Source organism: Theobroma cacao, chromosome 5, assembly GCF_000208745.1.
Source record: "Theobroma cacao cultivar B97-61/B2 chromosome 5, Criollo_cocoa_genome_V2, whole genome shotgun sequence".
NCBI classification, from domain to species: Eukaryota; Viridiplantae; Streptophyta; class Magnoliopsida; order Malvales; family Malvaceae; genus Theobroma; species Theobroma cacao.
The window spans coordinates 26,882,708-26,909,809 of NC_030854.1; the positions used below are offsets into that span (position 1 = coordinate 26,882,708).

The window sequence follows — 27,102 nt, forward strand, 5'->3', positions numbered from 1 at the left end:
CATGCCACTAATTAATCTACTGATGAAGTTCTTAGACATCCTGTTGATGGTGAGGCTTGACAACACTTTAATTGCACTCATCAGTCTTTTAAGGTAGAGTTTCATAGTGTAAGACTCAATTATATTTAGATGGTTTCAATCCATTTGAATCGACTACGAAATCATATTTTGTGTCCCTAGTAATGCTCACTATGTATAGCTTACCTCCATGGATGTGCATGAGACAATCATATATCTTTCTTAATATGGTAATCTTGGGGAAGATAAGTTTGAAACAAAACATCAATGTTTTCCTGCGACCTTCGATAGATATGTTGAAAGTATTATGGGACGAAGGTGTTAAGACACATGATGCTTTTAGGAAACAAAATTTTATTTTATGAGTAGCACTTTTATGGATAATTAATTATTTTCTTGCATATGGTATATTGTCCAGATGGAGTACTCATGGACATTTATCATCCTTATTGCATGGAATAAGGGAAAAGTTTCATTTTGAAGTATGGGAAGAAGCCTTATTTTTTATATTGTCATCGACAATTTTTGCCAATTGACCATCCTTTTCATTAACAAAGAGATAATTTTAAAAACATGTTGAACATGACTTTCCAATTCCTTGATTATCCGTCAAAGAGATTTTGGAATGGTTAGATTTAATTCATAATTAATATCACATATGGGATAAAGGTTGGTGGCCACAAGCTTCTGGGTTTCGGTCAAACTCATAAGTGGGTGAAGTAGAGCATTTTTTGGTAGTTACCTTACTGGAATACGAATCTCATTTGTCATAACTTGGATGTGATGCATATTGAATGTAATGTGTTTGAGAATAAATTCAATAAAAAGAGAAGGCTATCAACGCAAGGACTTCACAACAGAAGATGAAACTTTTATATTTTCACTAAAACCGCCATCAACACACACATGGGAATCTCAAAATTTGTGGCTTTTGCCATTTGTCTCTTGAATATCCCAAGCACTATGAAATCATTGATTTACTATTTTTGCTTAACTTGGATTCTTAAAAAAAGATGATTTAGAACTAGATGTGCTATAAGACATTCAGATGGATCATATTTCAATAAACCTTCCAGCAGGTCTGCAAGTAAATATTTTGAGATCTCTACATGTTGTGATACCATATTTTTCAAACTATCAAGCTTGAAGGAACAGTGTTTGCATAATAATTTCATTTTAGTAGTTAGTAGGGTAAAGAGGATTATCAAGACGATGTGGATTCATTAATGTGTACCCCTAATAATGAAACAAAAAAGAATGAATTTTAGGTGATTGTCTTACACCGAATTCATAATAGAGTATATAATGAGGTGTGAGAAGAGATTTTTTTTGAAAGAAAAGGCTGGATTGCTTTCCAAATTGAATCAAATATTTTTATTTGTACAACAAAATTGCTTATCTAATGTTAACAGAAAAGATAATAATTTGCTTCCCTTCACTCTTATTATCCTAATAAAGACCTTAACTTCCTTCTTTCTTTTATTTTGAGCACATCTTTTGACCAATTCAAATAACAACTTTACCCTTTACTTCCCTTAAATTCAATAAAGAAAAAAAGGTATCGATACATGGACTTCAAAACAAAAGATGCAACTTTTATATTTTCACTAAAACCAACATCAACACATACATGGGAATCTCAAAATTTGTGGCATTTGCCATTTCTCTCCTGGATATCCCAAGCACTATGAAATCATTGATTTACTATTTTTTCTTAACTTGGATTCTTAAGAAAATGATGATTTAGAGCTTGATGTGTTGTGAAACGTTCAGATGGATCATATTTCAATAAACATTCCAACAGGTCTATGAGTGAATATCTTGAGCTCTATACTGTTGTGATACCAAAAAGTCTGTGAGTGAAAATCTCAACATGTGGGAGGAGATTTTAATACAGTTCAAAATGAAGAAGAAAAAATTGGAAGATGTGATGTCACAAGGTCAACTAAAGCCTTTGAAGATTTTATACCAAGCATTGTTTTGGTGGATTTACTTATGTTTGGTAGACAATTTACATGGTGCAACATAAAGGAAGAGGCTATTTTTTGCAAGTTAGATAGATTTCTTATTAGCAATAACTGGCTAGAATGCTATTTGGATATTTTATAAAAATGTTTACCATGTTTGATATCTTACCACAATTTGGTGATAATGGGAGTGAAGGACACAAATTGGGGACCAAAGCCATTTAAGGTCTTTAATTATTGGTTAGAAGGAAGCAATTTCCAGTAACTGATTGAAGAAAACTAGGAATGAGGTGAAAATGGGCAGCTCAAGTAGTCTTTCACTTTGGTGGGGTCTTAAATATTTAAGGCTTTTCGTTTGAAATTGGTAACAGAGAACTTTTGGAGAGATTCATTGCAGAATAAAAATACTAGAGAGTGAGTTGCATAATTTGGATGCAGAATAGTATTCCATAATGAGAGATTTTGGAAAACATGAAATTAGTATGCAAAAAAGAATAGAATTGTAGTCTCTATATCGAATTAAAGAACGAAAATGGAAGTAGAAGTCAAGGGTCGAATGGGTCAACGATGGAGACATAAATATAAAATATTTTCATGCTATGGTATCGACTAGAAGGAGATCAAACAAAATTGTCAATCTCAGAATTAATGATTAGTTGATTAAGGAACCATTGAAATAAAAAAAAAAGATTACTAAGCACATCACACTATTGTATGGGAATAGAAAAATAATGAAACTTGTTGATATGGACTATGGAATATGAAGTTTGAAGAGTAAATCAACAGAGGCTTTAAAGGCGTCTTTCACTGAGAATGAGGTTTAGGAAATCTTGCATGACTATGATGGTAATAAGGCGCCTGGTCCAAATGGATATAATTTTAATTTTCTTAAATCGCAATGGGGGATTGTAAAGCATGAAGTGATAAAGTTAATGAGACTTTCATTACATTAATCCCAAAGGTGAAGAACCTCATTATAGTAAGTGAGTATCGTCGAATCAGTTTGGTGGGTATTGTTTATAAATGTTGAAGATTCGGTGATTTCAACTGGTAAAGGTTGAAGAAGAATGAATTTGGACGCAAAACAGCTATTGGCTGAAAGAAAGAAGGTAGGAAGGATACTATGTCGTATTGATTATTTACTTAAATGAAACGTTTTGTTGTTATGTCATTTTGTTTCTTCAGTTTTTGTTGTGGCTCAGACACCAGTTTCTTATGTCATTTTTGTTTAATCTGTTAAGGCTTTTAGTCTCGTTTTTCTTTCTTTTTTCATAGTTGTTGGGCTTAGTTGTTGCAGTGCACAAGATCCAATGTCTGGAATTCTGTGCACAACTATGTGGCACAGCGAGGTGTTTTCTCCAATGTCGAATCTTAAGGCACGGTTACCTCGATGCTTATATATATGAATATAGAAATATAGATGGTCGGTTTTTTCCCAAATTTTTTTCTGATGCTTCTTATTTTTCCTCTGTTTTCTGGTTTTTGTTAGCTGTGTTCTTGGTGAGCTTGAACTTTCTCATTCTTTAGAGAATTCTACAATAAAATACATGCTAAGGTTTTAGCTAATAGGTTGAAAAAAGTGATAAGAGAAATAATTGGGATGCATAAATTTGCCTTTGTTAAGGGTAGACAACTCTTAGATTGCTTCTTGATAGCAAATGAGATATTGATATGTTACGAAAAAATGAGGAGGGAGGTTTGCTACTTAAAGTGGATTTTGAGAGTGTATGATAATGCATGTTGGGATGTTCTTGATTTAATGATGCTTAAAAGGGGTTTTGGGAAGAAATGGCGTAATTGTATCACAGTGTGTTGCAATGGTATTATTCTCGATTTTGGTCAATGGCTCACCTACTAAGCTTATAAATTACAAAGAGGGCTTTGTTAAGGCTGCCCATTATCTCCATTCCTACTCAACATTGTGGCTGAAGCTTCTAGTTGTCTCATGATTAAAGTTGGGAAGGAGCAGAAATGCAACAATATTCCCATTAGCGAAATAGGTTTGAGCCTTTCACACTCTTCTTTTTTATGAGCCTAATCTAGAATATTTATTGAATTTGAAAAGAGTGTTAAATGCTTTCAGATTGTTTCGGGATTGAAAATCAATTCCAAGAAAAGTAACCTTTTTGGAGTGGGTAGTGATGCGGACTTATTAAAGAGATAGGCAATAAGAATTTGATGTAAGCCTTTTCCCAACAAATTATTTTAGCTTCCCTTTAGGGGCCATTCAAGCATCGAGGAAATATGGAAGCTTATGGTGGATTGTTTTAAAGCTAAATTAGATGGGTGGAAAGGTAAAATGCTCTCAATTTGCGATCAAGGTACTTTAATAAAATTAGTGCTAAGTAGTTTACTGATTTTTTTCATGTCATTGTTCAAATTGCCTTCAGGGGTTAAAACAGAATTAGAAAAAATCCAAAGGAGATTCTTATAAGGGGGAAATGATATGAAGAGGAAGATACATTATATTAATTGGGATGCAATTTTCCAACACAAAGATTTAGGTGGACTTGGTCTAGTTGATTTGGAAATAAAAAATCAAGCACTGCTTCATAAATGGCTATGGTGATGTGGAAATGAGCAGGATAGCCTATGGAGAGAAATCTTTTAGCAAAGAATGATTATGTGTTGAATGCCCTTTGGCCCGACACTGATGTTACATGTAAAAGTTCTAATCTTTGGAAAAATATTATTTCACCATTATTGCCTATTGATAAATTCTTTTTGCAGGTTTCAGCAAATTTTGGAATTGTTGTACGTAATGCGCTTTCAATAGTGTTTCGGTAAGATGAATGGATAGTAGGATTCATTCTTAAGAGAAACTTTCCACATATCTTTGCATTGTCAACCAACAAAGATGGTAGGTTATGTGATTTTAGAGAATGGCAAGATAATGTATGGCAATAGAAAATTGTACTTTGACAACAATTAGTTGGGTGGGAATTCGAGTAGTGGAGTGGACTTTCAAGTTAGCCACAAGAACATACAATTAGTGATTCCATGCTAGATGGCGTCACTTGGAAGCCTACTACAAGTGGAAAATACTCTCCTTAATCCTTATGTCGACTAGTGACAACCATACAGTGTGACAGCACAAAGCTTTGGCGCATGGTTTAGATGGGCTACACATCTTTCAGAGTAGAAATATTTGTTCAGCAACTAATGTAAGGAAAGATAACAGTGAAACATGAGCTTGGAAAATGAGGATTGATTGGAGAAGAGCAGACAATTTGTCCTGTATGCACGCAATGCAGAAAAACAGTAGAGAATCTATTATTTACTTGTAGTGAATCTTGGAAGGTATGGAATTTGTGGTATTTTGAATGGAATTTTAGTTGGGTGACACGTAACAATCCTCAAACTTTCTTCTGGCTATGGAGATCAATCAATTTTAGCAAAATAAATATAATATTTGAACCATGACCTTCTTTGCAATTACATGGTCGTTGTGGCTTTTCCGAAATGGTATGATCTCAATACAAAAAACAACTTTTACCGACAAAAAATTTTTTATCGGTAAAATTTGTCAGCAGTTACTGACGTAGTTGTCTCCTATTTGTTACTAACAGAATAAATCAACGGAATGCATTTTGTTGGTATTCCATCGACAATCCAGTGGCGCAAAGCAAATGAAAGGCACAGTAAGATTACCGACCAAGAAATTCCATCGGTAAAGGAGTTACTGACAAAATTTACCGACCAAAACTATCGACGAAACGTCCAGTTGCGGAGATATGAAAATGTCGACAGAATTATTAACAAAATTTCTGTCGATAATGCCTTTGGTTAAAAAATTTAGCGATCAACTTACCGATGAAATTTTCGTTGATATTTTTATGGCTCGCTTTTCAGAATTATCTGCCTACAAAACCTTTCAAAAGATAGTGGAATTTGTATTTCGTTGAGAGTAGTCTTTGCTGTTGGTGTAATTCTTCTATTGAATATAGAAATCATCTATTTCTTTGATGTTCACGGACTTAGGTGTTTGGGGAAATATTCTGGAAAGGTAGGAAGTGTTGGAATTAATGTTTGCATGTGACAAGTGGACAAAATGACAAGTGACAGTTCACTTGGATATCCTACATGTTTGTGTGTGTTTTGCTTAGTGTTGAAGACTACTACGTGTAGCTATGCATGTCACTGTGATAAACATGCTTTACACTTGTTTCTCATGTATTAACAAGTGTTATATCTGTTGATGACTTGTGTCAATGAAGCTATGTATATATTTGTTGAATATGAATGAAACTAGTGTGGCCTTCTCTCTTTGTCTACTCTGTTTTAGAGATATAAAACAGGGGCTGCATCCAGCAGCCATTTTTCTCTCTTTTTCCCAAAATTATAACATGGTATCAGAGCACAATTTGAGTTCTTGAAGGACCAAAACTCTGAATATCACCACAACCCTCCAAACAATAACCCACCGTTGGAGCATGGCAAATAGCAGTATCTTCTCTCATCAAACATCACCATTAAGTGAGTTTGAGGTCCTTAAGATGAAGGACAATAAAGTGATGAAGGTCTGCAGAGATGAGCTAATGTAAACAACAAATCAGGTGAGATTGTTGGATGAGAATATTCCAGGTAAAAGTGTTGTGGAGAAAGTCTTTGAAAATGCTTTAAGTGCAAAATTCAAAGGCAAAGTCATGTTTGAGACAACACCAAGAAAGGAACCTGGTGAGTCAAAGGAGAAAGAAAAGAAAGGTCATCAACACAACAAGTCTCAGCTCAAGAAGAACAAGTTTCAGATTTGTTCACACAAGTAAGGAACAGTAGCACAGACTACTATTGCAGTTGAGTATATGGTAGCTGTTATAGCTGCAAACCAAGCCACATGGATGAGGAAAGTACCCTCCACTTTGGAATGCCTCAAACAAAACCAACTGAGCTGTTCGTGGATAATAAATCAACAATCACTGTTGCCAAAAATCCAGTCTTCTATGGAAGAACAAAACACATCAGTGTCAAGTATTATCTATCGAGTGATGGTGAAAAATGTGGTGAAGTGCTCATTGCTCACTTTAGTTTTAAAGAACAGTTCACTGACATGTTGACCAAATCACTGAGCAAGGCAAAGTTCAACTATCACAAAGATCAACTAAAGATTCTCCATACAAGCATTAAGGGGGAATGTTGGAATTAATGCTTACATGTGACAAGTGGACAAAATGACAAGTGACGGTCCACTTTGATATCCTGCATGTTTGTGTGTGTTTTGTTTAGTGTTGAAGACTACTACGTGTAGCTATGCATGTCACTGTGATAAACATGTTTTACACTTGTTTCTCATGTATTAACAAGTGTTATATCTATTGATGACTTGTGTCAATGAAGCTATGTATATATTTGTTGAATATGAATGAAACTAGTGTGGCCTTCTCTCTTTGTCTACTCTGTTTTAGAGATATAAAACAGGGGCTGCATCCAGCAGCCATTTTTCTCTCTTTCTCCCAAAATTATAACAGGAAGTGGTTGGGTGCTTTCCAAAATTTATTCAACTCGTTTTGCTACAGTGTGAGTCCTTTTTGTGGCATATCGAGGGGAATAATCGTTGGTTTATGGTTTGTGGAGCTGCCTTATGGTCATTACGGGGGGCAAGAAATAAAATCCTTTTAAAGGGAAGAAGTGGGAGATTGAGAGTTTGGTTTCACCAGTTAAACTTCAGTATTTTCATTGGATTAAAGTGGTGGAGGAGGGGAAAAACAATATAGAAGAGGAGATTTGGTAGGCAGATCCGGGGGTTGACTGAAGGCCATATGTGTCAAAGTTAAGGGAAGATTGAAAAGAAACAACTTCAAGCAAACTTCTTAAAGTTCAACTTGGACGGCTCAGCTAGACGTAAGCAAGATCTTGCTAGCTGTAAAGGTACTTTAAGAAACTCTGATGGTACTTTTATTGTTATGTTTTTTATTGGTGTATTCGATTCTAACTATGTTGAAGTCTATACCATTGAAGTGGCATTAGAATCATTTGGCAATTTTGTATGGCTTGGGAAAAGATCGTTAATCATTGAATTAGATTCAACTGTTGTAATACTCTAGGTGCTAAATAGTTGTAAGAGACTTTGGACGTTTAAGGAGACTGTTTCAACATACTGATAAGCTGCATGAAGTCATTGGATTGATGTATTCTTTTTGAAAATGTGTTCATGCAAGCTAACCATTGTGCTGACAGTCTTGTAGAAATAGGAGTGAATAGACATGAAATGTTTACAGCTTAGTGCTAATTGGATGATGGTGTTTGATTTTTGTTGATGATGGAAATTTAAGGTAGAGGGCTGTTGTGTTGGCACTTTTTATTTTTTTAAAGTTTTCGGGTTCTTGTATCAATGTGATTGGTTTTGTGAATCAAGGGTTTGTTTATTGAGAGATTATTTCGTGATGCTACTTTGCAAGCATGACTAGTTTATGATCAAACTTTCTTATATTGTCTTGTGATAATTTAATCTTTTAACTTGGCTTAAAAAAAAAGGCGAAATGAAGGATATATGTATATTTGGATTGAAGTAAGTGATAAAGACAAGAAACTAACATAATTAAGTAACAGAAGTGAATGTTTGATATGTCTAATTAAAACTTATTTAAGCACATACCGGACATTCTCTGGCGAGAACTCTCTTAGAAACATGTGCACGACGTCAGGATTGAAATTTGAAAGTAACGATGAGCCCACTAACCAATCTTTTGGAGGATATTTCTGAGTATCAATTTAAAAGAAGTCAAAATTAACTAGTAGATTGTCTATCATAAGATCCTCAGTAGAAATAAGACTTTTTTTATATACATATTTTTCATTAACAAAAGGAGTAATTAATTGATAAAAACCAATTAATAATAAGTAATATAAGAGGAATTACCTCCATATTTGATGCAATTCTAATAACATAATTAAGAGGTTGGATTTTGTCTGGATAGTGAAATTTTGTCTCGCAAACAGCTGAAAGCTTCATATAGAAAAATAAAAATGTCTTATAAAACTCTTCAACATGTGTAAAACTAGAAAGATAGTATTCATCCCACACTTCCAGCTTCACTGCTGTATCAAATTGAAGCACAGCTAGGGAGAAAGAATTGATAAACATGAATTTAAACTAGGTGGCGATAAGGTGTGCGAATTTTCAATATGAAATTCATCAACTAACTAATGCATGATGTTTTGTAAGTGCACTGATGATTTCCCATGTCAGATCTTCCATGCCAAGTAAAATCTTCTATCAAACAAGCTTAAACCTTGATATGACAAATTGGTAATGGATGAATAAAATTATGTTTCTAAAAAAAAAAACCTTACTAATGCATGGAGCACCTAGCTCGAAGTTGATAACAACATTTTTCGTTTTATCCATTTAGATTATTTTTCTTATTAGAAGTAGCACCAAGAGCATATATATATCAAAAATGAAAATGATGATGGACAGCTAAATCATCAGTATATTTCAATATCATCTTTTAAGTTCTGCCTATTTACAGCTACAGTTAATTTCTTTTCAAGAAAAAATTAAAATTAATTTATTCTTAGTGTTCATAGGATATGCATACCTCCTCAAATACCCGTTTACAAACACTAGTCTGCTTTAAGAGTTGGATATATTTAAATAGCAACCCTACGATATCCTGCATATGCTCTGAAATTCAGTAAGGGGGAAGCAACATTAGTGATATAATAAGGATGCATTTGGTGCACAAGATGATAGATAGGATAATTATTGTTCTATTTCATTTTTGGTGTGTACTTAAAAGGGAAGATTGGATTGTAAAGTGGATTACTCATCCTCCAAGAATAGAATGACTCAATCCTCTAAAAAAGAAAAGATTAATTTTAATCTCATGAGATTGGATGATAAATGCTTTACATTTCCCATTTCACCTCTAAAACTTGTATTTAAAAATTGACTTAAGCTAATGGTAAGATGACAAGTGTCAGTGTTTGATTGGCTAGCTCAAAATATTTTTTCCCCCTCCTTCGTTGCCAGCCAGCATTAACACCGACACCAGGGTTGGAGCCCTTCCCAACGTCGGATCTAACTGAAGAGCAATCGAAATGGAGCTCCTGATGCTGATCCACGGTGGGAGCGACCAAACCTGACCCTTTTTTTTTTTAACAAAAGTTAAATAAAATAATACAAATTTAAATTAAATATATTTTGTTCAAAAAATTTTAATTTTAACCATAAACTTATAAATTTAAATCATATTTACCTTAAGAAAACGGTAATTTTGATCGTTAAAAAAGTCATCCTATCTTATTCTTAATTTACACACCAAAAATAGTATAACATAAAAATCATCTTATTTTACTTTTAATTCTTGCACATGTCAAATATAAGATAAGATGATATTATGTAATCCAAATCCACTTTTTATCTTTTGTTATCAAGGATTAAAAGACATCATCGATTCTTACTTCTTACGTTTACCATACATTTATGTACATAAATAATTCCCAAGTTTAAAAACAGATAACTCACTATCATTGGTAAAAGAACATACTAACCATGACCAGCATCAGTAAGAGCGACAATTACTTGAAAGAAAGAAAACTCCGATGTCCACCAGTATTCACCAGCTTTCAATCCAGTAGCCCATCCTGCAATTTTCATAAATAGGCATAATTTAATGGGTTTTTTTTTTCAACTTTTGAGCTATAGAATAATTGGCAAGTAGTTCTTCTTTGATCAGGTCGTTCCTTCATAACCTTCCCATCCCTAATAAGAAAAGGTTTATTTTCAAATAATAACTTTATATTGCAAAAAATAAGCAGGTAGTAGAAGCAAGTAGAATCATTAAATAACAACTTGGTAAATCTCGTGGCATTATACACAATTAAAAAACATTTTTTTTGAAAATGAAATTTATTGATTAATCAAATGTGGAATACAGACTTCCATCATGTCATTCAAGACTAGAGAGGACACATTTTCTATTGGAGAATGATACAAAGTAATATAAGAATTTAACTCAAATCCTAGATTAGTCATAAAATCAACAATTTTGTTCCCTTTCCTATATATATGACTTATACTAATCTCCCAATACCTACTTAACAAGTCTTTAATTGCTCTAATTGCACCTAGATTAGAGCAAGGATGAGCAGAAGAAAAGCTGATCACCTAAACCACTGCTTTATTATCAATTTGTAATTTAACTTTGTGAAAGCCTCCCTCCCAAGCCAGTTGGCGACCTTTGTAAAGCCCCACAACTCCACACAATAGGCTGAACTTGTATCTAACTTGCATGCATATCCCATTAGCCGAGTACCATGTGTGTCTCTTAGAACTCCTCCAACAGAAGTAGTCCTTACTGCACTCTTGTACACCTTATCCAAATTCATTGCTATCCATTCTTCTGGTGGTGGTGTTCATCCCACTAGGATCTCCTCTTGTCGACTCAAACCCCTACTTAGCAAGGGAAGGGTTGTCCATATCTTATGAGTATCCACAACCATGCTTTTGATTATACTCAATTGGCTTTCAATGGAGAGTTCACAACCTTCAAATATAAACAAGTTTCGCCATTTTCAAATATACTAGCACACTATATCAATAATAATGTTCTAGGGGACATCGAAGGCATAGAGATACTTAAGACTAAGGTTTTTAGACAACCAATCAATCAATGGTGCTTGGAAGAATTGATTAATACCAATATGAGGCAATATACGCCTCCAAAGAGCCTCTGCTAAAGGGCAATCCTAAGCAAGTGGAGACATATTTCCTCAACACCATGACAATGAGGACATGACCCATATGATGAAAGCCTACGTCTAACTCTTTCTGCATTTGTCAAGATGTGTTTATGTAGAAAAAAAAAATAGGAAAAAGCATATTCTTTAGGGACTTTTCCAATCCCAAGCCAAGTTCCACATTTTTTTTGTTCTCTACTCGACTAGAATCAGCAGGACTCCCTAATTGCTTATATGTTGAGGAAATAGTAAAATATCCAAAGGAGAAAGAGCCCAATAAGGCATATCTAGTGAGGCCGATAAGGTGGGGGGAATAATGTAAAGGATTTGATTCACCACTTCGGCTAGTACGATAGCTGCTAACCTCTCCTTATCCTAATCTCCATTAGGCATGATATAATCCCTTACCCCGTGCACTTGGATTTAACATAAAACCCCATATCTGTTACAAAATTAATCAATGGCACTTCACCTACCCAAATATCGGTCCAGAAATTAACGAGAGCGTCATCCTCAATTCACCATCTCACATGTTTGATGAATTCACCTCATAATCTACTCATTGATCTCCATATATTTGAACACCCACAACGCATAGGATCATTTAAGTAACCTGTTCTGATAAAATTATATTTGTTCACAATAACCCTTACCCAAAATGCATCAGGTTTGGAAAATAGTCCCCAACATAATTTTAGAATTAAAGCGTCATTCATCAAATATAATCTTGGAATGCCCATCCCTCCTTGTGACTTAGGTTTACAAAGTATATTCCACCTCAACAAATTTACCTTCATGTCTTGACTTTCACCATGCCAAAAAAAGTTTCCACACAAACATTCAATTTTTTTACAAATTTCTAATGGGATAAAAATTGTTTGCATTGTGTATAGTGGAATACTTGAAAGAACTAATTTGACAAGAGTTAAACGACGTGCATAAGATAAAGATGATGCCTTCCATCCACTTAGTCTGCTTTTAACTTTATCAACAAGATACTTATAAATGCTAATACTCTTTTTGCCTTTCAATAAAGGGACTCCAAGATAGTTTCCCACATTTTTAGAATAAGAAAAGCCAAAACAAGCCACTAGTTGATTAATTACCTCTTTAGATACATTTTGTGAACAAAAGAAAGTTGATTTTGCAATGCTCACCTTCGCTCCTGAACAAGCACAAAAATCATCTAAAATTTCTTTTATTACCTCAATCTGGACTTTTGAGGCTTCCGCAAAGAATATGACGTCATCAGCAAAAAATAAGTGAGATAAGGCTGGTCCTTGTCAACTTAAACTAATCGGTTTCCACACTTTCTGATCGATAGCTTGCCTGATACCATGAGCCAGTCGTTTTATGTGCAATACAAACAATTGGGGGCTAATGGATCTCCTTGTCGCACTCCTTTCGAAATGGAGAATTTATCCAAGTGCCTCCCATTCCATAATATTTGAAAACTACTATTGTTCCAACTCCTAATTAGAATATCAATAATGGTGCATGGGATTCTAGTTTTCACGAGTGAATCAAGGATGAATTCCCACCTCAATTTGTCGTAGGCCTTCTCCAAATCAATCTTAATCATCATCCAACTCCTTCCCCCCTTTTTTTTCCAAAAAGAGTGCACTACCTCCTGAGAAACAATTATATTGTCAACGATATGTCTCCCAGGAATAAAATTGGCTTGCGGTTCATCTATCAATAAGCTTATATACGATTTTAATCTATTGGCTACCACCTTCATTAAAACTTTGAAAACGACTAGCAATAAGTTAATGGGTCTGAATTGTGAGACATGCTCAGAGGCCTAATTTTGGGTATCAAAACAATCAAAGAATTACACATATTATGACCAATCTTTATGCCATTAAAAACATCCTGTATATATTCCACTAGGTTTTGTCCCACCACCTTCCATTGTGATTGAAAAAATAAAGCAAGAAAACCACCCAAACCTGGTGCTTTAAGGGGTTTCATCTAGAACAACGCTTTTCTAACTTCCCCTTTGTCAACCGTATGACTAATAAATTCATAACCTTCCTCAGGTAGAATGGGGAATTTATTCTAGATAGGGTATGTTGGGAGATCATTGCCTTCCTTAGAATATAAACTTTGAAAAAAATCCACAACATGCAACTGTAATTGCCTTTTATCATCACATTATTCATCATTTAAGATCTTGAGACGTAAAATTTTTAGCTTGCAGTTTCTTGTCTTCACTCGAAGATGAAAGTATCCGGTATTATGGGCGCCAAACTTCCACCAGTCTGCCTTAGATTTTTGAAACCAGAACACTTCCTCTTGCAGGTTGGTCAAAACATTTAAACGAATATATGTTAGAATTCCGACATATTATAATTCTAATAATTTTTTATGTATTTTCAATTCTCCATAAAATTTTTTGAAGGACTTAATTCAATTAGAAAGGGATCATAAAAAAGAAGGTGCGAAAAATTTGTAATGATACCAACATTTTCGAGGGATTGTATCCATTGAAAGCCAATCAATTTTTGAGGGAATATAACCGTCAAATATGTGTTAATTTCTTATTATAGTTTCATCGAAAGTTTTTCATAAATTCTTAAATATATAAAGTTCAATCGAGCTGTCTCCTTTAAATTGAAATCCCTAGTCCCTAAATTCCCTCTTCTCCCTTTCCACTAATCACTCCGCTACACTGGGGTCTCTCATCCATTCCCTGTGCCAAGCCATTGCTCCTTCAAAAATATCTCCCAATCTCGATGCCTTTGCTGTAAATTTTTTTAGCTTATGAGTTCGTTGAGTAATTGTAAGAATAGTTAAAAAGATATGTTGTGATTTGGAAGTAGGAACACATAATTTATCACTAACTCATTCATAGAGGTGTCTGGTTCTTAGTCAAAACTCCAAAACTTTCCTAGGTGAAACTTTATTAAACTTACTATGTCGGAATAGCTACACCCACACTATCAAAGAAATGCTTCACAAGAAAATGATGATTGCGACAACATGGAAAGAGATGTGCTGAAGGAAATATGTTGGGTTGATGGATGAAAGGTAGAGTTAGTCGAGAAATCAAAAAGAAAGAAATAAAAGAGAGAGATGTGTTTTGGGCAGAGAAAACAGAAAATGAATAGTCATCTTTAGTGAAGAATTTGATCTTAATTTGGTAGAATTAATTTTGACTTTAGTCTTAAATGGAGTTTGGTGGGAACAAACAACTTCAAAAGAGGAAAAAGAAGCAGTCACGTGTAGGACACATATGATCACTATAACTTTACCAATCTGTTTAGGTAAAATATATTCACTTTTCTAAGTTTTGATTGAAATTACATGAAGGTCCATTAGTTTTTAAAATGGACACTTCGCTCTAAAATTTTTTTTTTCTAAACACATAGTTCAAACCGTTAGTGTTTCCGTCAATTTGATTATGCGATAAGGGTAAAAAAATAATTTTATCCTTGATTAATTTTTAAAATTACTATTATATAATTTTATTAATTTTTATTTATTTTTTATTAATTAAAAAATATTCCCCTTTGGGGAACATCAGAGCTCCCTTAAGGAGCTCGGGGAGCCTGTTTTGAGGCTCTTAAGGGAGCACTAGGTGCTCCCTTCCTTTGAGGAGCATCGATCCTTTGGGAGCACCGACTGGTGCCTTTTTTTTTTTAAGAAGTTGAGGAACACCGATCATTTTTTATTTTTTAAAAAATATAATAATAATTTTTTAAATTAATAAAGAAAAAAAGGGTACTTTAGTTTTCTCATAATTTCTGTTAACGATGTTTGCATTCTTGAGAGAGTGTCTTGCTTGAAATTTCGATTAAAACTTAAGGGTGAGGGTATTTTACCCATGCATTTATTATTTCCTTAAGGTTTTAGTGAAACACCGAATTTGGTGTCATCTAGCAAATGGTTGTTGTGTTACTTCAACACTAGAGTTCATGCCATTTTAGTTATTAGGTTGTCGAATGGCTATTAAAGCCACATGCATTTTTATTCTTGTTATTATGTTATTTCTCAAGGGAAGAGTTGTGGAGCGTAAAAGTCTATGAGAATCTATTTCTTTTTCATTTTTCTAAACTCTAGGATGAATGTACAAGTGTCATATCATTTACATTTGGGTATTTACACTTGAAATGAAAAAGAATTTTTGCGGCTCAACAATTTCTTCATTTTACTAATATTCTTCTTCTTCTTCATTCTTCTTTGAAAAAAGGCTCTCAATTCTTCATACTTTTTAGAAATTTATTCCTTTTTCTCAACATGGTATCAAAGCTTTAAAGCATCTTGAGGGACCTAAGATTCTTTTTATTCGTCCTTTTCATTCGTGCTTGATACTCTTCACTTGTGAGTAACTTAGCATTAATGGCTTTTTCCAATTTTAAATTTCAGCTCCACCAATTTTCATTAGTGAAAATTACCCCATTTGGACTTTGAAAATGAAGGCATATTTAAGGGTATCTGATCGGTGGGAGGTGGTTGAAGTAGGAGGTGACCTTTTTGTTTAAAGGCATGCAAATCCAACAATGGCTCAAATTAAAGAAAATAGTGAAAAGTACCAGAAAGGTACCAAGCACTCTCTTGTATACATTCTGTTGTCTCATATTCAATTTTTACTCGAATCATGGCTTATGATGATCTTAAGGAAGTTTGGGATAAACTTAAAGAAGAGTTGCAGGGTAATGATCATACAAGGCAGATTCAGATTTTGAATTTGTTGAGAAAGTTTGAGGTATTGAAAATGATGGAGGACGAAAGCATTAAGGACTATGCAAATAAGGTAATGAGGATTATGAATCAATTGAGATTGTTGGGGAAAGCTTTGGTTGCAAGAAAAATTGTGAACAAAGTATTGGTGAGCTTACCAAAGAAGTTTAAATCTAAGATTTCATATCTGGAAGACTCCAAGGATTTGTCAAGAATAATAGTGACAGAATTAATGAATGCTTTGTTAGCCCAAGAGCAAAGGAAGGCCATAAAAAATAAACACTGTTGAAAATGTCTTAGTAGCTAGGACTAAGGGCTTGAGAGTCAAGGGAAGTGGTTCAAAAAAGCTCGAGGGAGAGGGAAACAAAGCTAATGATGGCAAGCAAGGTAAACAAAGATATAAACATGCTCTTTGCCCTCACTTCAAAAAACCATACTAGTAAATATTGCTAGTATAAGCCCAATGTCAAGTGTAGGGCCTGCAACTAGTTAGGGCTTTTAAAAAAAGTCTGCAATGCCAAAAAGGCTAGTTTTGAAGAGAAAGCTACCATTGTTAAGCAAGGTTATAAATGAAGAACTCTTATTCATGGCTAGAATAGGAGCTAATTCAATGATGAAAAATTATGGCTTATTGATAGTGGATGTTCAAATCATATAACTGGAAATGAAGAAATGTTTACTGATCTGGATAGAAGCTTTAAGGCTCAAGTGAAGATTAGAAATAGAGTGTACTTGAATATTCTAGGCACGAGCACTATTATGGTTGAGACTCCTTCAAGTACTAAATACATTACAGATGTCTATTATGTTCCTACTAATAAACATTATGCATTATTGTTTAAAGACAAGTATTGCACAATTTTTGATCCTACTGATGCAGAAATGTTAACCGTTGAAATGAAGAATAAGTGTTATCCATTAAAATTGATAGACATTGAGCATCGGGCTTTTCAAAGTAAAGATAATGTCTCTAATCTTTAGCATAAAAGAATGGGACACGTGAACTATGGTTCCTTTATGAGAATGGCCTCAACTAACTTAGTAGAAGGCCTTCTAGTTATAACTAAGTTAGAGAAGCTATGTGAGATATGCCAATACGAAAAACAAAGTCACAACCTTTTCTAAAAGAAAACAGATGGAAATCAAATCAAAAACTTAAACTGATGCATACTGATATTAGTGGACTAATAAGAACTCTATCATTAAATGATAACAAGTTTTACATAGTTTTTATTGATGATTTAACTTGATATTGTTGGGTTTACTTTTTGAAACAAAAGTATGAACCTTCGAAGAACTTCATTAAGTTTAAGGCCTTGGTTGAGAATCCTACAAGCCTTAATATAAAAATTTTGAAAAGTGATAATGTGTAGAATATACAACTGCAGAGTTTAAAAAATGCTTGATGGAACTCAGTGTTAAACACTAGCTTACATAACTTATAGCCCTTATCAAAATGGTGTTTCAAAAAGGATGAACAGGACATTGGTTGAAATGGCTAGATGTATGATGTTTCAGAAGAAGTTGACAAAGGAATTTTGGGTTGAAGTTGTCAATATAGTTAATTACGTCTTGAACATGACTCATACCAAGGCATTGACACACAAAATCCTTATGAGATGTGGATGAACACAAACCTGGTGTTTCTCATTTAAAGATATTTGGTTTTTTTTTTATGCAAAAATTCCACATGAGAAAAGAACCAAGTTTGATTCAAAGTCACTGTTGGCTATCCATCTTGGTTATAGTGAAACATCCAAAAGTTATAAACTACATGATATTGAATCAAAGAAATTGTTTATCAGCAAAGATGTGAACTTTGATGAAGGGCAAAGATGGAACTAGGAAAAAAAGTCCATTGAAAGCTTAGATAATGTGATTAGTACTAATGATGTTTGATTGCAAGATGATGAAGAGTCTTTGGATATTGAAGATGAAAAACTAGTTGTTAGGGGTATAAGATCATTGTAAAAGATCTATAGCAGGTGCAATGTAGCCATAGTTGAACCTACAAACTACAATAAAGCTTCTTTATATGAGAATCGAATAACAGTTATGGTTGTAGAGATGAATATGATCAAGGAGAATGGTACCTGGATCTAGTTGACAAACCAACGGATCAAAATTTAATTAGGGTAAAATGAATATTCAGAACCAAACTGAATCCAAATGGATCAATTACTAAGTTCAAAGCCAGGTTAGTTGTGAATGGCTGTGCATAAGTGTATGGTGTTGATTACTTGGAAACATTTGTCCCAGTTGCAGGACATGATACTATTAGATTACTTAATGCTCTAATAGCTAGAGAAAGACGGAAATCTGGCACTTAGATGTCAAATCAACTTTCTAAATGGTTTCTTAACTGAAGATATTTACATTGAGCAACTAAAAGGGTTTGAAAAAGTTGAATCAACAAGTAAAGTCTGCAAACTGATTAAACCTTTTATGGTCATAAGTAGGCTCCTTGAGCCTAGTATGAGAGAATAGATGATCATCTTAGAAGCCAAGGCTTTAATCGCATTACAAGTGAACCTACACTTTATGTGAAGAGTTCAAATACTTCAGTTATGCTTATAATTGCCTTATGTAATGATGATAATAAATTCTTGAAAGTATTCAAGCATCAAATGATGAATTTTTTGAAATGACTTATTTAAGGCAGATGACTTCTTTCTTAGGGATGGAGTTTCTACAAGGTGCTGATCAGATTTTTGTGCATTAGACTAAGTATGCAAAAGATCTGTTAAAGAAATTTAATATGAATTCTTGTAAAGTTGTAAACACTTCACTCACCACTAGAAGTAAGCTAAGCAAGAATGATGGTTCTTCTAAGGCTAATGGCATAGCATACAAAATAATGATAGGCTCATTGCCATACTATAGGCTCATTGCCATACTTGTCTGCAACTCCACCAGACATAATGTTTACAACAAGTCTAGTATTTAGGTTCATGCAATCTCCATCAATGTTGCATTTCGTAGCTGCAAAACTTGTTCTTAGGTACATCAAAGGTGCTTTGAACTTTGGTTTAAGGTATAGTAACAAAGATAGTAGTGAACTTCAAGGATATAGTGATAGTGATTGAGCTGGTTCAATTAATGATTCATTAAGCACAATTGGTTTCTATTTCCTTTTTGGTAGTGCAATTTTTCTTGGAATTAATAAAAAAAAAAAGAAGTAGTAGCACAATCATTAACTGAGGTTAAATACATTGCTATTGCTTTAGCAGCTAACCATGCTTAATGCTTAGGAAAATTCTATCTGATTTAGGTTTCAACCAAAACAAAGGCACTCTGTTGAAGGTTAATAATCAGTCAACTATAACAATAGCAAAAAACCATAAGCAACACGAACGTAAAAACCATATTTGTCTCAAGTTTCATGCCTTAGGAGAAGTAGTAAAAAAAGGGAAATTCAGCTTGAATATTGCAATACTAATCTTCAACTCATAAACATTTTCATTAAGGGTTTAAGTAGAGACAAGTTTGAATTTCTAAAAACTGAATTGGGAGTTTACCAGATAGAGACCAAGGATTTAAAGAAATGGGGGCATTATTTATAATGACTGATTTTTCACTTGTAGATGTCATGGTTGAGAAAGTCCTTGCTAGCTTCTTAGTAGAAAAATGTAAGATAGATATAAGAGTTTATGGCTCTGATACCAATAATGGAGGAGATGATCAAGGGGAAAGTTGAGACTCAAGAGGGACATTGCTATAGTAGGTATGCATTGGCTATAAAATATGACTTTCCTAGCCTTAAGGGTGGCATGACCTTTTAGCTACAGGAATTCCTCTTAAGACCTGAACAACTCACTTATGTCAACCCCTTCAATACTAATACTTAGACGTCTTTGAAATCAAAACCTTTTTCTGATGCACAAGATCCATCTAAGATAGCAAATGCAGAGCATACTTAAAGATTTGAACTCACGAGAAATCTACGCTTACATTTTCTTAGTTAGTAACTAGAAAGGAAGAGAAATATTTAGAAACTTATGATAGAGAGAAAACACACGATTTTTATTACTTGAGCTTGTTTGGCCCCATTCATTACAAAAGACCTCTTTTTCTATATGAAAGAGGAGATAAATGACATACTTTCTATAGTGATTGAATAAGAACACAAGTACTCACATTTTACATATTTTACTAAAGTGATGGACACGCTCATCACTGATACTTAAAGAAAGATACTAACATACTTTAATAAAGAAAGATATTGATGCACTTTAATAAAGAGGAAACTATTGGTCATCTTTAATCATAGTCTATTCCTTGGTTAAAGGATTTGTTGAGGTCCTCAATCATCTGCTTTTTCCTTTCTCTACAAATGTACATGTGTAAAGATGATGCCTTGAGGTCAGTATCACAATGTTCGTTGCATATTTCACATAATGGTTTTATGGAAAGTCATGCAACGTTATCTTCATCAATTTCTCCATAATCCCAAAGGTTTTGATACCATTCATGCGGGTTAGGGATTCCTTCATTATATTCTTGTAATGCCTACATGATTTGATCGTAATAAGGTCCAAGTGTTTCCAGAAAATAATCCTAGGACATTTCAGTTTCCAAGGGAGGCTAAATGTGATCTAGGATAACCCTGTTGTGTTGGCAGACGCATCTTTAGAACGTCTTGTATTCTTGGTTCAACTCTCTGATATTACATTAGAGAGTTCTATAAACCCATGCAGAGGGGAATGCTCTGAGCTAAGTAGCTTTCCCATGAGTGACAAAGTATTGAGGCTTGTACAGAATGAATATGATCATTTCGTTCCCTTTTTCGACCTCTGAAGTGACTATTTCTTTCCAGTAAGAAATAGGGTAAAACCATGAAAGAAAATCCACAAAGTTTTTCCTCCATGCTTCTATATCATTAGATAATGCCTTTTCTAAGAATTTCAATAAAGTCATGATGTGAAATTGGATGCCAATATGATATTTATGGGTTAAATACCATAACATCCATTTTAATTCATCAGGAAATTCTATAAATTAATAGAAAGCCTAATCCCCATATTACACAAGAATTGGTCAAAAATGCCCTTATGAATTTATACATATAGCACCTAAATCATACAAATAGCAGTTCAAGGAGAACTTACTAAAGTGGCTTTTCCCTTTTATGAACGCAAAACTGATTCATGCAAGAACCTAAATTGTCCCTTATTAATTGTCAGATATCATATATATATAAATAGATCCAAACACAATTTCCAAACAATATGAAGCATACTATTATATATTACTACTAATGATCGCACATTTTAAAGACTCTTAATAATTGCCGCGACACATTTTACGACACTTTATGTTGAATATAAATCTTTTATCAAAAGATTTTTCAAAGGAGCTAGTGTCTCACTTTAATCAAATGTATTTAAGATAATATGCCTAGAGAGAAACATCCGTAATGATTCTAACATGATTAGTCTTGAATCTTTTTTATTTATTATTTTTTGATTTGGAGAATGAAAATTTGATTTTGAACTTAACTCTTTAAATAAAATTATATGCATCAACTATTAAGTTATACACTTAATCTCAAGTCTTAGTTAAAGCATATGTTTAAAATTGTTTAATAATTTGATTATGGATACCTTTTATGTTTTTTCTTTTCAAAAGATGCGCAAACTTACCTAGTTTTTGCAAGGTGTGATACACGGATCCTTCTCCTTTATGGCCAATGACACGAGTAAGATAATAGCACGGCCCTTCCTTGTAATGATGCCTGCTTGGAGTTATTGGCCATGCAACGGTCAATTTGTGCCTTTCTTTTATTGGAACAGCCTTGACAAGAATCTGAAATCAAATTAAAATTAGACAGCTACATCAATTAACCTTTCAAGTTTCAACCGCTTATATGATTTTGGTGCTTTTAATTCAAGAAACATGCTCCAATTTAATATGTTTGTTCTCTTGTTAAATTAAGAGTAATTGACATTATTATTAGTCCACTAGGCAACAACAACATACTAATTTTTCATCATACCATTAGATGTTCTGACTTAAAAGGTAGACCCGTAGATTGGAAGCCACGTTGGTTGGAGTTTCGAATAACTTGGAACTTGTTCTCCACCAAGTTTTGAATTTCATCGAGGCTTTCTAGAATTCCACAACAAATCGCGTTATGAAAAAAGGAAAATAAAACCAAAGAAATCGTATTTGTTGAAAGTTTAAGCAAATCGAACATTCAACTCTAAGCTTTTCTGTATTTTGTGGTAAGAGCATTGCTAGTAAAACTACATATGGCAAATTACAAGCAAATTTAGATTTTCCTTTTTCTACTTTTATTTTTCGAAAGATAGGTAACATAATGTATGAATTTTATATGAAACTATTATATTTGAAACAATATTTTGTTTATATCATATGCTCAATTTTAATTTAATAAGATTTTTTTTCTTTTACTATTTTTTCTCAATCAATCAAATGAATTTTTATTAAAATCAAACAAGAGTTGCATAACCTAGACAAGCTAGTTCATTAGCTTGAATGGCCTTACAAAGATCCCGCATATTGCAAACCTAAAATAATAAGTGCACGTTTGGTTCACAAAATAGAATAGAGTGGAATGGAATAGGTGTTCTATGAAAATAGGACAAAATAAAAGTAAAGTAAAAATATTATTATGTAGTTTGGTTGATGGAATAGGTAAAGGTAGAATTTGCTATTATAACTTATCACAATGTTCGGTTGTTAGATATAATTTTGGAATAATAAAAGAATATATTATAAAAAGATAAAAATATCTTTTATTATAAAATATAATTATATATTTATTTTATTTTATTTTATAAATATTAATAATGTAATTTATTTAAAATATTAATATTTAATAATTAAAATACTAATATTTTATTTTTAATTTAATCATTAATATTTTAAAATATTAATTATTTTATTTATAATTTATGCATAATTATGATTAAAATATTAACACTTTTAATTAATTTTCAAGTTCTAAATATTTTATAATATATAATTAAGAACTTAAGCTCTTTATTATAATAAGATTTATTTTCATCAAAAACAAAAATACTGTTTATATAATTTAGTAAAATTTATACCAAATGACAAAATTAAGTAAATTTTTTCTTTTTTAATCATTTAATTTTTATTTTCATTAAAACTTTAAAATTTAAATAATTTAATAATTTATTNTTAAATATTAAATATTTTTATTTTTTAATTTAAAATATTAATTTTTTATAATATATAATTAAAAACTTAAAATTTTTATTTTAAATTCTTTTTTCTTTTTCTTTCAATTTTCACTTATAAGGGACAGTTTTGTCTTATTAATTTTAGAAGCTATTCTCCTACCCATGGAATAGCAAATGCCACGGGGGAGGAGGTTGGGATTAGTTAACCTCTGATTTTAGGTGATCTTGGCGAAAAGAGATTGCAAGAGAATGGCTATTCCTTGGGCCATTTGACAACCAAACGAATGAGCAAATATTCCTTCAGAATAGAGGGTGAATGACTTAACTATTTCCCCAATCAAACATGCTATAGTATTTCTAACACACAACAACTACCAATAAAACTCAAAATAGAGGCTGGGGATAACCTTTCATTTATCAATCAAACCTTGCACAAAACAGAATAGTCTAGTATTTGACCAGGAAGCCATGAATCACCACATTCCATAAACAATTCTCCATAAACACAAAAGAAAGATGAAAAATGCCATGAACATATCAAACAATGTGGCTACCACCATGCATAGAACGTGTCACCTCGTTCTACTCCAAACATTACTAAAGAGTCAACCAATGTAGGAGCAGAGGGAAAAAGGGTTAGTAGGGGCCTTTGCCTGCTCCAAAAGTTTTAAAATTTTATAATTTCTCTTTCTTTTTTTTTAATTTTATAATTTTCTCCTACTTTTTTAAAAAAATTGTTATAGTTTTGCCCTTACAAACATTGAACTTCTAGTATGATTATTTTATTGAAATTGTTTTTTCTCCTCCAACATGAAATTCTGGCTTCGCCTCTAAGATAATGTATTGTCTTCTCAAAATATGTGACAAAAAAAAATATCACCAATATTTCTACATATGGTGTTCAACTCATTAAAGGTTTGCCATACTTTCCATGGGCGAAGTTTGCTCTCTTTCACCTTTGAAATTGTAATTTTTGATTTAGACTCAACAATGAGCCTATTAGAACCCACCCATGAAATAGTAGCAAACAACTTGATTGCATAGAAAATAGCCATTATCTCACATAATTTGAGCCTTGTATGCCCAAGGGATCATAAAACACTCCTCGTACATGCCCATTTAAATCTCGAAGGACACCTACCCATCTTGCCAAATCAAGTTTACCATGAGCCAAGCTATCCACATTGAACTTAAGCTCTGAAGGAACATAAATACTGATTGACCTAGGTACCTTGCACACTACCATCGGATTAAGCTTCCACGTTTCCATCCACCACCCATTCTCCTTAATTTTCTTAATACTTTTATTAGCCTTAATCCATAACATCAACTGCATTTTGATAAGGAAGATAATTTCATCACCATCTCATTTCTTCCAATTAAAAATAATCTTGTTATGGGCCAACCACAAGGACTAAAAGGTTGACTTGCACACTACTATCCAACAAGATTTGATTCTCTCACCAAACCCATTATTATCCCATGACTAAATAATACCCTTTATCGTTTGTGGCAACACCCAAGCAAGGCTTCATCATCTTAGTCTTCCATTCCATAACCACCAACTATAGTAACATGAACAAAAGTGGTCACATGTCTCTTCCACAAAACTACACCAATAACAATATAATTTTCCACAAAAGATTTTTACGCGACAGATTCGTAATGCCCAAACCACTCCTTGCCTTCTATTTGCACACTACTTGCCATTTAATTTTTATGATATATAAGGGAAATTCTCTGTTCCTGATGGTGCTTCAAGGGGAGCGATTACCATTTGAAAGACGTGTTTTTTAAGCTCAAATCTTGTTTTATGTCTCAAAGATTGATTCCTTTCATATGGGTCATTAAAAAACTAGATTTCAATTGGGGGTTTGAGAATATTTATACATTAAATGACAATAGTGCTAGCCAAGCCTTATGAGAGTAGCTTACTAACATACTTAGTACTAATGCTATGCCATGGTGCCTCATGCGAAATTTTAATATTGTGAAAAATTTCAAGGGCAATATGAGAATTTTTGTGAATCTTTTAGTGCTAACTTCATTGAAAGCACGAAGTTCGCTGATCTTCCATTAATTGGCGAGAAATTTAGTTGGTGCAACAATAGTTTTGTCCCATCATACAGTAAACTAGATAGATTTGTATTATTGGTTGAATTATTAGACATACATCAAAATTTATTTTAAAAAATTCCTTATTCTCTGTACAACCATAATCCAATTTTGTTGGATATTAATGGTGTTAATTAGGGTCCAAAACCATTTTGTCTCCACAACCATTTGCTTATGGTAGATAGCTTCCAAGGCTTAGAAGTTGAAAAATCTGAAATATCTTAAGAACTCTAGAATTTGGTTATGGCTTAAAGAAATCAAATTTGCCACTAAACAATGGCAAAAGTAGGATTGCAATTGAGATCAATTTTAGATTAGCAAGATCGAGTATGCTATTCACAATTTACTCCTAATGTTACAAAGAAGAAGTATAAATGACAACATTAGATTGCAAATCATCGTTAAGAAGGCCAAGTTATGACAATTTTATAAAGCTGAGGAAAGATGATGGCAATTAAATCAAAGGTCAAATAGTTACTTCAGAGAGATAGGAATAATAATTCTTTTCATTCAATGGCCTTTGCTAGGCAACAGGCCAATTATATTGGAAAACTTATGATTCAAGATGAGATGACCAATATCATGTTTCTCTTAAAGATGAAATTGCCAAACACTTTAAGACCTTTTACGACCAAAATAATGCTGTCAACTAAAAGGAGTTCAATTGTAATTTCAAATCCCTTAAAGAGCAAAGTGCTTTATCTTTGGCAAAATCCATTTATCAAAGCTAAAGTTTTAGAGGCCATCAAAAAGTGCGTTGGCAACAAAGTGTTAGGTTTGGATGAAATAACCTCAAAATTTTTCAAGAAATAATGAGATTGTTGAAAGGTGATGTAATGAAGTTTATGCATGATTTCTATATGTCTTAGTCCTTTTTCAATTGCATAAATTCATCTTTCATTACTTTTATTCTAAGGTGTGCTAACTTTAGTTGTTTGATTAAATTTAGACCAATTAGTTTGGTGAGGAGCATTTATAATATTTTTGCAAGAGTCTTGGAAAACCATCTGTGAGTTATGATAAAGGAAGTTGTGGTGGTTAGTAAATTTGCTTTCAAAAGGTAGACAAATCACAAGTTGCCTTTTTATTGCAAACAATGTTATTAATTTAAAAGGAAGAATGGTTTAGGAGGTTTGTTTCTTAAATTCAATTGCAAAAAAGCTTTTGAAGTGTGGATTTGGTTTTTTTAGACTTGGTAATGAAAGGGATAAGGTTTGAGAAGAAATGGAGTGGATGGACCAAGACCTGTAGTTCATGAACCTCTATTTTTCTTCTTGTGAGTATAGTGCCCCCATGAAACAATTTGACTTGAAACAAGGACTCCGATAGGAATGCCCTCTTTCCCTTTTTTTGTTTAAAATCATTACCGAGGCTTACAGTCTGTTGATGAATAAAGTTGTCTTAATTGACATATTCAAAGGAATTACTATTGGGCACAATAGCTTTGAGATATCTCACATGTAGTA

The 27,102-nt window shown here is 33.1% G+C and overlaps 1 protein-coding gene across 2 annotated transcripts in view; it reads right to left on the reverse strand.

Annotated features, from left to right (window-relative positions):
* The window catches only part of LOC18598944 (insulin-degrading enzyme-like 1, peroxisomal), an 80,274-nt gene that overhangs the window by 30,647 nt on the left and 22,525 nt on the right, over positions 1-27,102 (reverse strand). For both annotated transcript variants that reach the window (XM_018120702.1, XM_018120701.1), the window contains exons 9-14: positions 22,348-22,460; positions 21,995-22,157; positions 10,479-10,571; positions 9,524-9,609; positions 8,842-8,928; positions 8,578-8,681 (exon numbers count right to left, since the gene is read on the reverse strand). In XM_018120702.1, the coding sequence (XP_017976191.1) occupies positions 8,578-8,681; positions 8,842-8,928; positions 9,524-9,609; positions 10,479-10,571; positions 21,995-22,157; positions 22,348-22,460 (646 nt within the window). The remainder of the gene's footprint in view (positions 1-8,577; positions 8,682-8,841; positions 8,929-9,523; positions 9,610-10,478; positions 10,572-21,994; positions 22,158-22,347; positions 22,461-27,102) is intronic.